Raw genomic sequence first — 13,649 nt, forward strand, 5'->3', positions numbered from 1 at the left:
CGTGTGAGTCCGGAAATCCGAGATTTTCCATGGAAAATCCCAAAAAAATCCCAGTGCAGGACTGGGCCGTCCCCGTGTGAGTCCCCAATTTGGGGGTTTTCCATGGAAAATCCCAAAAAATCCCACTCAATTCCCATGGAAAATCCCAAATCCCGATGCAGGGAAAATCCCAAATCCGGAACCAGGACTGGGCCGTCCCCGTGTGAGTGCGGAATTCCATGAATTCCATGGAAATTCCCAAAAAATCCCAGTCCAGGACTGGGCCGTCCCCGTGTGAGTCCGGAAATCCGGGGTTTTTCCATGGAAATTCCCAAAAAATCCCAGTGCAGGACTGGGCCGTCCCTGTGTGAGTCCCCAATTCCCATGAATTCCCATGGAAAATCCCAAATCCCAAAGCAGGGAATTCCCAAATCCCGCTCAATTCCCATGGAAATTCCCGAATTCCTGGGGCTTTTCCATGGAAAATCCCGAATCCCAAACCAGGACTGGGCCATTCCCATGTGAGTTCAGAATTCTGGTGAATTCCCATGGAAAATCCCAAATTCCAGGGTTTTCCATGGAAAATCCCAAATCCCGCTCAATTCCCATGGAAAATCCCAAATCCCAGTGCAGGACTGGGCCGTCCCCGTGTGAGTCCAGAATTCTGGGGTTTTCCATGGAAATTCCCAAATTCCTGGGCTTTTCCATGGAAAATCCCAAATCCCAATCCAGGGAATTCCCAAATCCCGCTCAGTTCCCATGGAAAATCCCAAATCCCAAACCAGGACTGGGCCGTCCCCGTGTGAGTCCGGAAATTCCATGGAAATTCCCAAAAAATCCCAGTGCAGGACTGGGCCGTCCCCGTGTGAGTCCCCAATTTGGGGGTTTTCCATGGAAAATCCCAAAAAATCCCACTCAATTCCCATGGAAAATCCCAAATCCCAGTGCAGGACTGGGCCGTCCCCGTGTGAGTCCCAAAATCCTGGGTTTTCCATGGAAAATCCCAAATCCCGCTCAATTCCCATGGAAAATCCTGAATTCCAATCCAGGACTGGGCCATCCCCATATAATTCCCAAATCCCGCTCAGTTCCCATGGAAAATCCCAAATCCCAGTGCAGGACTGGGCCGTCCCCGTGTGAGTCCGGAATTCCCATGAATTCCCATGGAAAATCCCAAATCCCAATCCAGGACTGGGCCATCCCCCCGTGAGTCCAAAAATCCGGGGTTTTCCATGGAAAATCCCAAATCCCAATCCAGGGAATTCCCAAATCCCACTCAATTCCCATGGAAATTCCCAAATCCCAGTGCAGGACTGGGCCATCCCTGTGTGAGTCCGGAATTCCAGGGTTTTCCATGGAAAATCCCAGATCCTGGGGCTTTTCCATGGAAAATCCCACATCTTAATCCAGGGAATTCCCAAATCTCAAACCAGGACTGGGCCGTCCCCGTGTGAGTCCCGAATTCCCAGGAATTCCATGGAAAATCCCAAAAAATCCCAGTGCAGGACTGGGCTGTCCCCGTGTGAGTGCGGAAATCCAAGATTTTCCATGGAAATTCCCAAATCCCTCTCAGTTTCCATGGAAATTCCCAAATCCCAAACCAGGGAATTCCCAAATCCCAATCCAGGACTGGGCCATCCCTGTGTGAGTCCAGAAATCCGGGATTTTTCCATGGAAAATCCCATATTCTTGGGGCTTTTCCATGGAAATTCCCAAATCCCGCTCAATTCCCATGGGAAATTCCCAAATCCCTGGGCTTTTCCATGGAAATTCCCAAATTCTGCTCAATTTCTATGGAAAATCCCAAATCCCAGTGCAGGACTGGGCCGTCCCCGTGTGAGTTCTGAAATCCCATGAATTCCATGGAAAATCCCAAATCCCGATCCAGGGAATTCCCAAATCCCAGTGCAGGACTGGGCCATCCCATTCCCCGTGTGAGTCCCAAATTCCCATCAATTCCCATGGAAATTCCCAAATCCCAGTGCAGGACTGGGCCATCCCCGTGTGAGTTCTGAAATTCCGGGGTTTTCCATGGAAAATCCCAAATCCCATTCAGTTCCCATGGAAATTCCCAAATCCCACCCAATTCCCATGGAAAATCCCGAATTCTGGGGCTTTTCCATGGAAAATCCCAAATCCCAAACCAGGGAATTCCCAAATCCCGCTCAATTCCCATGGAAAATCCCAAATTCCAGTGAATTCCCATGGAAATTCCCGAATTCCTGGGGCTTTTCCATGGAAAATCCCAAATTCTGCTCAATTTCTATGGAAAATCCCAAATCCCAGTGCAGGACTGGGCCGTCCCCGTGTGAGTCCGAAATTCCATGAATTCCATGGAAAATCCCAAAAAATCCCAGTGCAGGACTGGGCCGTCCCCGTGTGAGTCCGGAAATCTGGAATTTTTCCATGGAAATTCCCAAATTCTGCTCAATTTCTATGGAAAATCCCACATCTCAAACCAGGACTGGGCCATTCCCATGTAATTCCCAAATCCTGCTCAATTCCCATGGAAAATCCCAAATCCCAATCCAGGGAATTCCCAAATCCCACTCAATTCCCATGGAAAATCCCGAATTCCTGGGCTTTTCCATGGAAAATCCCAAATCCCAAACCAGGACTGGGCCATCCCCGTGTGAGTCCTGAAATTCTGGGGTTTTCCATGGAAATTCCCAAATCCCGGTCAATTCCTATGGAAATTCCCAAATTCTGGTGAATTCCCATGGAAAATCGCAAATCCCAAACCAGGACTGGGCCGTCCCCATGTGAGTCCCAAATTCTGGTGAATTCCCATGGAAATTCCCAAATCCCAGTGAATTCCCATGGAAATTCCCAAATCCCGCTCAGTTCCCATGGAAATTCCCAAATCCCAATCCAGGAATATTTGGAATTGTGTTTTCCATTCTCAGTGGGAATTTCTGGGATTATTTTTCCCATTTTCACGGGAATTTTTGGGATTATTTTGGGAATTTTGGGGACTATTTTTTTCCGTTCTCATGGGAATTTGTGGGATTATTTTTGGGAATTTTTTGGGATTATTTTGGGAATTTTTGGGATTATTTTTTCCGTTCTCACGGGGAATTTTTGGGATTATTTTTGGGAATTTTTGGGATTATTTTTTTGAATTTTTGGGACTATTTTTCCCCTTCTCACGGGGAATTTTTGGGAATATTTTTTTCCATTCTTACCGGGAATTTTGGGATTAATTTTTCCATTATTACTGGGAATTTTTGGGACTATTTTTTCCCTTCTCACGGGGAATGTTTGGGATTATTTTTCCCATTTTCACTGGAATTTGGGGGATTTTTTTTTCTAATCTCACGGGGAATTTTTGGGATTATTTTTTGGAATTTTTGGGATTATTTTTGGGAATTTTTGGGATTATTTTTTCCCTTCTCATGGGGAATTTTTGGGATTATTTTTGGGAATTTTTGGGATTATTTTGGGGGAATTTTTGGGATTATTTTTGGGAATTTTTGGGATTATTTTTTCCCTTCTCATGGGGAATTTTTGGGATTATTTTGGGGGAATTTTGGGGACAATTTTTTCCCTTCTCATGGGAATTTTTGGGATTATTTTTTCCATTCTCACCGGGAATTTTGGGATTAATTTTTCCATTATTACTGGGAATATTTTTGGGCCGATTTTGGAATTTTGGGGATCCAGGAGCCGGACGCGGGCGGCGCTGCTGGAGCTGCGGGCGGCGCTGGAGGCGGATCCCGGCATCCGGGCCCATTTCCCGGTGGAGATCCGGTTCTGCCGGCGCGACCGGATCCCGCTGAGCCCCTGCTTCCAACGGGACAGCTGCTACATCAACGTCATCATGTACAGGTGGGAGCCCGGGAATCCAGTCCGGGATCCGCTCCGGGAGTTTGGGATCACAGCAGCGGGAATTGGATGGATCCAGTCCTGGGATCCGCTCCGGGAGTTTGGGATCCGCTCCGGGAATTTGGGATCACAGGGGTGGGAATTGGATGGATCCAGTCCTGGGATCCGCTCTGGGAATCCGGGATCCACTCCAGGAATTCTGGAACCCAGGGGTGGGAATCAGCCGGATCCAAGCCCAGGATCCACCTCCGGGATCTGCTCAGGGAGTTTGGGATAACAGCAGCGGGAATTGGATGGATCCAGTCCTGGGATTCGCTCTGGGATTTCAGGGTCACAGGAGCAGCAATTGGATGGATCCAGTCCTGGGATCCGCTCCAGGAATTCGGGATCACAGCAGCGGGAATTGGGTGGATCCAGCCCTGGGATCCACTCCGGGAGTTTGGGATCACAGGTTTGGGATCACAGGAGCGGGAATTGGATGGATCTAGTCCTGGGATCCGCTCCAGGAATCCAGGATCCGCTCCAGAAATTTGGGAAGCCAGGGGTGGGAATTGGCCGGATCCAGTCCTGGGATCCTCTCCAGGAGTTTGGGATCACAGGGGTGGGAATTGGATGGATCCAAGCCCAGGATCCACCTCCGGGATCTGCTCCGGGATTTTGGCATCACAGGAGTGGGAATTGGCCGGATCCAGTCCTGGGAATTTGGGATCACAGCAGCGGGAATTGGATGGATCCAGTCCTGGGATCCGCTCCGGGAATTTGGGATCACAGGAGCGGGAATTGGCTGGATCCAGTCCTGGGATCCGCTCCGGGAATTTGGGATCACAGGGGTGGGAATTGGCTGGATCCAGTCCTGGGATCCACTCCGGGAATCCAGGATCTGCTCCAGGAATTTGGGATCACAGGAGTGGGAATTGGATGGATCCAAGCCCTGAATCCACCTTCGGGATCCGCTCCAGGAATTTGGGAAGCCAGGGGTGGGAATTGGATGGATCCACTCCTGGAATCCGCTCCAGGAATTCGGGATCACAGCAGCCGGAATTGGATGGATCCAGTCCTGGGATCGCTATTGGCTGATCCCAGGATCCCAGATTCCCTGGGGCGGATCCCAAATTCCCGGGATGGATTCCAGATTCCCGGAGTGGATCCTGGGGATGGAACCCAAATTCCTGGGGGTGGATCCCGACTTCTGTGAAAGGATCCTGGGGTGGATCCCAAATTCCCGGAGTGGATCCCAAATTCCCAGAGTGGATCCTGGGGGCGGATCCCGAATTCCCAGAGTGGATCCCAAATTCCCGGAGTGGATCCGGGGGTGGATCCTGATGCAGATCCTGAGATCTCAAATTCCCCAAATGGATCCTGGGGGTGGATCCCAAATTCCCGGGGTGGATTCCAAATTCCCGGAGTGGATCCTGGGGTGGATCCGGGGGTGGATCCCCCAATGGATCCCACAATTGATCCCTGTGTATCCCCCAGGCCGTACGGGCGGGCCGTGCCCCTGGCTCGCTATTGGCTGATCCTGGGGGTGGATCCCGAATTCCCGGGGTGGATCCCGAATTCCTGGAGTGGATCCTGGGGGTGGATCCTGAATTCCCGGGGTGGATCCTGGGGGTGGATCCCAAATTCCCGGAGTGGATCCCAAATTCCCGGAGTGGATCCTGGGGGTGGATTCTGAATTCCCAGAGTGGTTTTGGGGGCGGATCCCGAATTCCCAGAGTGGATCCCAGATTCCCGGAGTGGATCCTGGGGATGGATCCCGAATTCCTGGGGTGGATCCTGGGGGTGGATCCCAAATTCCTGGGGTGGATCCCGAATTCCCGGGGTGGATCCTGGGGGTGGGTCCCGAATTCCCGGAGTGGTTCCTGGGATGGATCCCAAATTCTTGGGGTGGATCCTGAATTCCCAGAGTGGATCTGGGAATGGATCCAAAATTCCCGGGGTGGATTCCAAATTCCTGGAGTGGATCCGGGGGTGGATCCCGAATTCCTGGGGTGGATCCCGGAGTGGATACCAAATTCCTGGGGATGGGTCCCGAATTCCCAGAGCAGATCATGGGAGTGGATCCCGAATTCCCAGGGTGGATCCCCCAGTGGATCCCCCATTTCTGATTTGTCCCCGCAGGCCGTACGGGCGGGCGGTGCCCCTGGCTCGCTATTGGCTGCTCTACGAGCGAATCATGCGCAAGCACGGGGGGAGGCCCCACTGGGCAAAGGTGAAAACCCCGGAAATGGGGAAAAAACCGGGAAAAATGGGAAAAATAATGGGGAATAATGGGGAAAATAATGGGAAAATAATGGGGAAATAATGGGGAAAAAATAATGGGGAAAATAATGGGGAAATAATGGGGGGAAATGGGGGAAAAATGGGGAAAAATGGGGAAAAAAATGGGGAAAATAATGGGGGGAAATGGGGGAAATTGGGGAAAAATGGGATTTGTAAATGAGAAAAAAAGGGGAAATAATGGGGGAAATTGGGGGGAAATGGAGGAAAAATGGGGAAAAATAATGGGAAAATAATCAGGGGAAAATGGGGAAATTGGGGGGAAAAAATGGGATTTTTAAATGAGAAAAAAGGGGGAAATAATGGGGGAAGTGGGGAAAATGAGAGGAAAAGAGGGGAAAAATGGGGATAAGATGGGGAAAAATAGGGGGGAAATGGGGAAATAATGGGGTGAAAAGATGGGGAAAAATGGGATTTCTAAATGAGAAAAAAAGGGGAAAATGGGGGGAAAAGAGGGAAAAATGAGAGGAAAAGGGGGAAAATTATGGGGAAAATAGGGGGGAAATGGGGGGGAAATTAGAAGAGAAGTGGGGAAAATTGGGGGAAAAATAGGATTTGTAAGTGAGAAAAAAGGGGGAAATAATGGGGGAAAATTGAGGAAAAAATGGGGGGAAAATGGGGAAAAATTGGAGGAAAAGAGGGGAAAAAATGGAGGAAAAATGGGATTTCTAAATGAGAAAAAAAGGGGAAATAATGAGGGAAAATGGGGGAGAAATGGGGAAAAAATTAGAGGAAAAAATGGGAAAATGGGGAAAAATAGGGGGAAAAATTAGAAGAGAAATGGGGAAAATTGGGGAAAAAATGGGATTTCTAAATGAGAAAATAAAAGGGGGAAATAATGGGGGAAAATGGGGGAAAATTAGGGAAAAATGTGGGAAAAATGGGGGAAAAAGGGGGAAAAAAGGGGGGAAAATTGGGGGGAAAATTAGGGAAAAATTATGGGAGAAAATGGGGAAAAATGGGGGGAAAATGGGGGGGAAAATTAGAAGAGAAATGGGGAAAATTGGGGGAAAAATGGGATTTGTAAATGAGAAAAAAAGGGGAAAATAATGGGGGAAAATGGGGAAAGAATGGGGGGGAAATGGGAAAAATTGGGGAAAAATGGGATTTCTAAATGAGAAAAAAAGGGGGAAATAATGGGGGAAAATGGGGGGAAAATGGGGAAAATTGGAGGGAAAAATATGGGGGAAAATATGGGGGAAATGGGAAAAACTGGGGGAAAAGAGGGGAAAAAATGGAGGAAAAATGGGATTTCTAGATGAGAAAAAAAGGGGAAAATAATGGGGGAAAATGGGGGAGAAATGGGGGGGGAGGATGGGGGTTGGGGGGGGGGGGAGAAATGGGGGGGAGAGATGGGGGATAAGGGGATTTTTAAATGGGGGTGAATGGGGGGGAGGGGGGGGAAAAGGGGGAGTGGGGGGTGGGGGGGGGGGGGGGGGGGAGAAAAGGGTAAGGGGGGTGAAAAAAAAGGGGGGGGGGGGGGGAGAAAAAGGGGGGGGGGAATGGGGAAATTTTGGGGGGGGGAATGGGGGGAGAAAAAAAGGGTGAGATGGGGGGAGGGGGGGGGAGAATGGGGGGGGGATTGGGGGGGGGAGATGGGGGGGGGGGGGAAATGGGTTTAAATGGGGGTGAGATGGGGGGGGGGGGAAAAAAGGGGGAAAAAAAGGTGGAGATGGGGGTGAAATGGGGGGGGGAAATGGGGTTTAGATGGGGGGAGAATGGGGGTGGGAAAAGGGGGGGGAAAGGGGGGAAAAAGATTGGGGGGAAAAAAATGAAAAAACATGGGTGAGAAAAGGGGGTTAAATGGGGGGGAGAAGGGGGGAGAAATGGGTGGGGCTGGGGTTGGGGAGGGGGGCAAAAAATTGGGGGGGGGGGATGGGGGAGAAGGGGGATTTAATGGGGGGGAAATGGGGGTTTAAAAAGGGGGGGGGGAGGGGGGGAGGGAAAAGGGGGGGGGGAGTGGGGGGGAGGGGGGTGGGGGGGGGGGGGGGAGAAGGGGTGGAAGGGGGAAAAATGGGGGGGGAAATTGGGGAGAAGGGGGAATTGGGGGGGGGAAATGGGGGGAGAAGGGGGTTTAGATGGGGGGTGAAATTTTTGGGGGGGGAAAAGGGGTGAGAGGGGGGAGAGTGGGGTTGAGGGTGGGGGGAGGGGAAATGGGGTGGGATGGGGGAGAAAAGGGGGGGAAGGGGGGGGAAAAAGGGGGGGTAAAAAAAAGTGAGATGGGGGGAGAAATGGGGGAGAAAAGGGGGTGAGATGGGGGTGAGATGGGGGGGGGGGAAGGGGGAAAAAGGGGGGAGATGGGGGGGTGAGATGGGGGAAATGGGGGTTTGAGATTTTGGGGGGGAAATGGGGGAAATGGGGGTGAGGGGGGGGGGGAGAAGGGGGTTTTGAATTGGGTGAGATGGGGGGGAAAAGGGGGGAGAAAAAAGGGGGGGTGAGATGGGGTGAAATGGGGGGGAGAAGGGGGGGGGGGTTTTTAATGGGTGAATTGGGGGAGTTGGGGGGGGGGAAAAGGGGGGGAAGGGGGTTGAAAATGGGGGTGAGATGGGGGGGGGAAAATGGGGGAGAAATTGGGGGGTGAGAAAGGGGGGGGAAGGGGAAAAAAATGGTGGAGATGGGGGTGGGGATTGGGGAAAAAATGGGGGTGAAAAAGGGGGGGGAAAAAGGGGGAATGGATTGGGGAAAGGGGGTTGGAGGTGGGGGGGAAAAAAAAAAAAAAGAATGGGGGGAGAAAGGGGGGGGGGGAAAAGGGGGGAGAATGGGGGGGCCAAAAAGGGGGGAGAAATTTGGGGGGTAAAAGGGGGTGTGAGATGGGGGGAGAATGGGGTGAAATGGGGGTGAAATGGGGGGGGGGAGGGGGGGGGGAAGGGGGGGGGGAAGGGGGGGAAAGGGGGTTGGGAGGGGGGGAGAAAAGGGGGTGTATGGGGGGAAAAAGGGGGATGGATTGGGGGAAAGGGGGTTTTGGGGATGGGGGAAATGAAAGAAAAAAATGGGTGGATGGGGGAGAAATGGGGGGAGAAATGGGGGGAAAAAATGGGGTGAAGGGGGGGGGGGGGGAAGGGGGGGAAAAAAAAAAATAAAAAAAAAGGGGAGAAAAATTTGGTGGGGGTTTAGGAGGGGGGGGAAATGGGGGGGAAGAGATTTTGGGGGAAAGGGGGATTTGAATGGGGGAGAAAGGGGGGGGGGGGGGGGGGGGGTGAGAAGGGGTTGGGGGGAGTGGGGGGGGGGGGGGGGGGGGAGAAATGGGGGGGGGGGGGGGGTTGGGGGGGGGTTTGGGGGGGGGGAATTTTTGGGGGAGAAATGGGGGGGAGAAATGGGGGGAAAATGGGGGGGAAAGAAGGGGGGAGAGGGGGGTGAGTGGGGGGGGGGGGAAGGGGGGAGAGAAAAGGGGAAATGGGGGTTTGGGGATGGGGGAGAGATGGGGGGAAAAGGGGGGAGAAATGGGGGAGAAAGGGGGGAGAAGGGGGGGAAAAAATGGGAGAGTGGGGGGTGAAAAATGGGGGAGAAGGGGGGGGGTTGAATGGGGGGCTGAAAAGGGGGGATAACTTGGGGGTTGACAGGGGGGGGTTTGGGGTGGGGGGAGGGGGGGGGGGGGGGGGAGAATGGGTGAAATGGGGAGGAGAAATGGGGGGGGGGAAATGGGGGGAGAAATGGGGGAGATGGGGGGGGGTTTTTGGGGGGGGGAGAAACTGGGGGGGGGGGTTTGATGGGGGGGGGAAAAAGGGGGGGGGGGGTGGAATGGGGGGGAAAAAAAATGAAAAGATGGGTGAGAAAGGGGGGTGGGAAAAGGGGGTGAGAAGGGGGGAAAAAATGGGTGGATGGGGGGTGGGGGGATGGGGGAAAGGGGTTTGGGGGGAAAAGGGGGAATGAAAAGAATTGGGAAAAAGGGCTTGAAATTTGGGGGGTGAAAAGGGGGGGGAGATGGGGGAAAAAAGGGGGGGGGGAGGGGAAGGGGTTGAGAAGGGGGGGGGGGAAAGGGGGGTTGGGAATGGGGTGGAAATGGGGGGAAAAATGGGGTGAAATGGGGGGGAGAATGGGGGGGAAATGGGGGTGGGGGATGGGGGAAAAAAGGGGGATAGAAATTGGGGGGGAAAGGGGGGGTTTGGGATGGGGGGGAAATAAAATGAAAGAATGGGTGAAAAAGGGGGGGAGATGGGGGGGGGGGAAGGGGGGGGGGGAATGGGTGAGATCCGGGGGGGGTGAGATGGGGAAGAGATTGGGGAAAAGGGGGAATGAAAAAGGGAAAGGGTTGAAATGGGGGTGAAATGGGGGGAGATGGGGGAAGAAATGGGTTTAGATGGGGAGTGGAAAAGGGGGTGGGGATGGGGGAGAAAAGGGGGGAGAAATGGGGATGAAATGGGGTGGCAATGGGGTGAATGGGGGGGGGGGGGGAAAGGGGGTGAAATGGGGGGGGGGGGGGGGGGGGGGGGGGGGGGAAAAAAGGGGGGGAAAGGATTGGGGGAAAGGGGGTTGGATGGGGGAAATAAAAAGAAAGATGGGTGGGGTTGGGGGTGAAAAGGGGGGGGGGGGAGAAGGGGGGGAGAATGGGGTGGGGGGGGGGGGGGGCGGGGGTGGGGGGAAAAGATTGGGGAAAAGGGGGAATGAAAAAAGAAAAGGGTTTGAAAAAGGGGGGGGAAATGGGGGGGGGGGGGATGGGGGGAAGAAATGGGGTGAAAAAGGGGTTGAGATGGGGGAGAAAAGGGGGTTGAGATGGGGGGGAAAAAAGGGGGAATGGATTGGGGGAAAAGGGGGGGGGGGATGCTTGACTGTGAACTGGTTGGGGAACGAAGGGGGCGGAAGGTGAGGGGGGTTGGAATTTGGGGGGGGGAATGGGTGGGGATGAAAGGGGGGGAGAGGGGGGGGTAAAGGGGTGGAAATGGGAGGGTGAAAGGGGTGGGGAAAAGGGGTTAAAGGGGGGGGAATTTGGGGGAAGAAATGGGGGGAATGGGGGGGGAAATGGGGGGGAAAGGGTGGGAAATTGGGGGGTTTAGATGGGGGTGGAATTTGGGGGAGAATGGGTGGGAATGGGGGAAAAAGAAAGGGTGGAATGGGGTGAGATGGGGGGTGGAAGGGGGGGGAAATGGGGGGAGAAGGGGTGGAATGGGGGGGAATGGGGGGAGAAAAGGGGGGGAAAAAGGGGGGTTAAAAGGGGGGGGGAATTTGGGGGAGAAAAAGGGGGGGGGAAAGGGGGGAAAAAGGGGGGGAAAAGGGGGGGAAATGGGGGGGGAAATGGGGGGGGGGGAAAAGGGGGGAAATGGGGGTTTGGGATGGGTGGAAATTGGGGGGGAAGGGGTGAAGGGGGGTGGGGAAGGGGGAGGGTGGAGGGGTGGGGAAAAAGGGGGGGGAAAAGGGGAGAAAAGGGGGAAAAGGGGGTGGGGAGGGGGGGGAATGGGGGGAAAGGAAAAAAAAAGGGGGAAAATGGGGGAAACCCAGAGGGGGAAAAGGGGGAAAGGGGGGGAATATTTTGGGGGGGGGGATGGGGGGGGGAATGGGGGGGGGGGAAAAAAAGGGGGGAGTAAAAAGGGTGGGAAAAATTTTTTTTTGGGGGGGGAAAGAAGGGGGGAAAAAGTGGGGGGGGAAAGGGGGTGGAATGGGGGAAAGGGGGGGAGAAAAAGGGGGGGAAAAAAAAGGGGGGGGATGGGGGAAGAAAGGGGGAGAAAAAGGGTGGGAATGGGGGAGAAAGAAAGGGGGAGAAATGGGGGGGGAAGGGGTGGAAATGGGGGAAAGGGGGGGAATGGGTGGGGAATTGGGGGGGGGAAAAGGGGGGGAAAAAAGGGGGAAAGGGGAAAGGGGGGGTTTTTGGGGGGGGGAAAGGGGGGGAAAAAAGGGGGGGAAAGGGGGGGAAAAAAAGGGGGAGAAAAAAATTGGGGGAGAAGGGATGGAAATGGGGAAAAATTTGGGGGGGGAATGGGGGGGTAATGGGGGGGAAAAAATGGGGGGGAAAAGGGGGGAAAAGGGGGGAGAAATGGGTGGGAATTTTGGGGAGAGAAAATTTGGGGAAAAAAAGGGGGGAAACAAGGGGGGATGAAAGGGGTGGAAAAAGGGGAAAAGGGGGGAGAAATGGGTGGGAATGGGGGGAGAAAAAAGGGGGAGAAATGGGTGGGAATGGGGGGGGGAAAAAAAAAAAGGGGGAGAAAGGATGGGAATGGGGGGAGAAATGGGGGGAAAAGGGGGGGGGAAATGGGTGGGGAATGGGGGGGTAATGGGGGAAGAAGTGGGGGGGAGAAGGGGGGGGGAAATGGGTGGAATTTGGGGGGAGAGAGGGGGAGAAAAGGGGGGGGGAAATGGGTGGGAAAAGGGGGGTAAAAGGGGGGGAAAAAGGGGGGGGGAAAAGGGGGGGGGGAGGGGGGGGGGGGGGGGGAAAGGGGGGAGAAATGGGAGGGAATGGGGGGAAAATTAAAGGGGGAAAAAAAAAGGGGGGGGGGGGGGGGGGGGGGGGGGGAGGGGGGGGGGGGAAATGGGGGGGGGGGGGGGGGGGGGGCGGGGGGGGGCGGGGGGGGGGGGGGGGGGTGGGGGGGGGGCCGGGGGGGTGGGGGGGGGGGGGGGGGGGGGGGGGAAGGGGGGGGGGGGGGGGGGGGGGGGGGGGGGGGGGGGTTTTGTGGGGGAAAAATTTGGGGGCGGGGGAAAATGGGGGGGGAAGGGGGGGAAAAGGGGGGAAATGGGGGGGGTTGGGGGGGGAAAAAAATGGGGGAAAAGATGGGGGAAAAAAGGGGGAAATTGGGGGGGAAATGGGGGGAAAAATGGGGGAAAGGGGGGGGGGGAGGGGGGGGAAAATGGGGGGGGGGTTTTTTGGGGAAAAATGGGGGGGGAAAGGGGGAAAAAAAAAGGGTTTTTTTGCTGTTTTTTCCCCATTTTTTTTTAATTTTTCCTCCATTTTTTCCCCATTTTTCCCCATTTTTTTCCCCCCCCCCTTTTTTTTCCCTTTTTTTTTGCTGTTTTTCCCCCTTTTTTTTTTTATATTTTTCCCCATTTTTCCCAGTTTTTTTCCCCATTTTTTCCCCCAATTTTTTCATTTTTCCCAATTTTTCCCCCCAACCTTTTTTTTTTCCCAATTTTTTTTTCCCAAAAATTTTTCCCTTTTTTTTTTCTTTTCCCAAATTTTTCCCTTTTTCTCCCCCTTAAATTTTTTTTCCCCTTTTTTTTCCCCTTTTCAAAATTTTTCCCATGGGTCTCCGGGGGGGTTTGCTCTTTGCTGTGATTTTCCCCACCCGGAATCAGAAAAAATTTCAGGGTCAACGTTGACGCAAAGGGCCCGGGAACAACAAAATATATCAAATTATTCCCTTTAATCCCGCTTGGTTTTTTCCATTTATTCTCTTTTTTTTCCCCATTTATTTTCCCAAAAATTTATTTCCTTTTTTCTCTGATTTTTTTCCCCTTTTTTTCTCCAATTTTCCTATTTTTTTGTGGGGGGTTTTTTCCCCAATTTCCCATTTTTTCCCTCTTTTATTCCCTTTTTTCCCTCATTTTTCCCATTTTTTCCCATTTATTTCCAGTTTTTCCCCCCTTTATTCCCCCTTTTATTCCCATTTTTTCCCATTTTCCTGTGGTTTTTTCCCCCAGTT

General features: G+C 53.4%; 1 protein-coding gene across 1 annotated transcript in view; it reads left to right on the top strand.

The window, feature by feature from the left end:
* The window catches only part of LOC135441553 (L-gulonolactone oxidase-like), a gene marked incomplete at its 5' end in the record, with an annotated part of 32,707 nt that overhangs the window by 17,397 nt on the left and 1,661 nt on the right, over positions 1–13,649 (top strand). The window contains 2 exons of the mRNA XM_064701110.1: positions 3,643–3,807; positions 5,926–6,016. Coding sequence (XP_064557180.1) covers positions 3,643–3,807; positions 5,926–6,016 — 256 coding nt within the window. The remainder of the gene's footprint in view (positions 1–3,642; positions 3,808–5,925; positions 6,017–13,649) is intronic.

Source organism: Zonotrichia leucophrys, unplaced genomic scaffold (genome assembly GCF_028769735.1).
Source record: "Zonotrichia leucophrys gambelii isolate GWCS_2022_RI unplaced genomic scaffold, RI_Zleu_2.0 Scaffold_340_55594, whole genome shotgun sequence".
NCBI lineage: Eukaryota > Metazoa > Chordata > Aves > Passeriformes > Passerellidae > Zonotrichia > Zonotrichia leucophrys.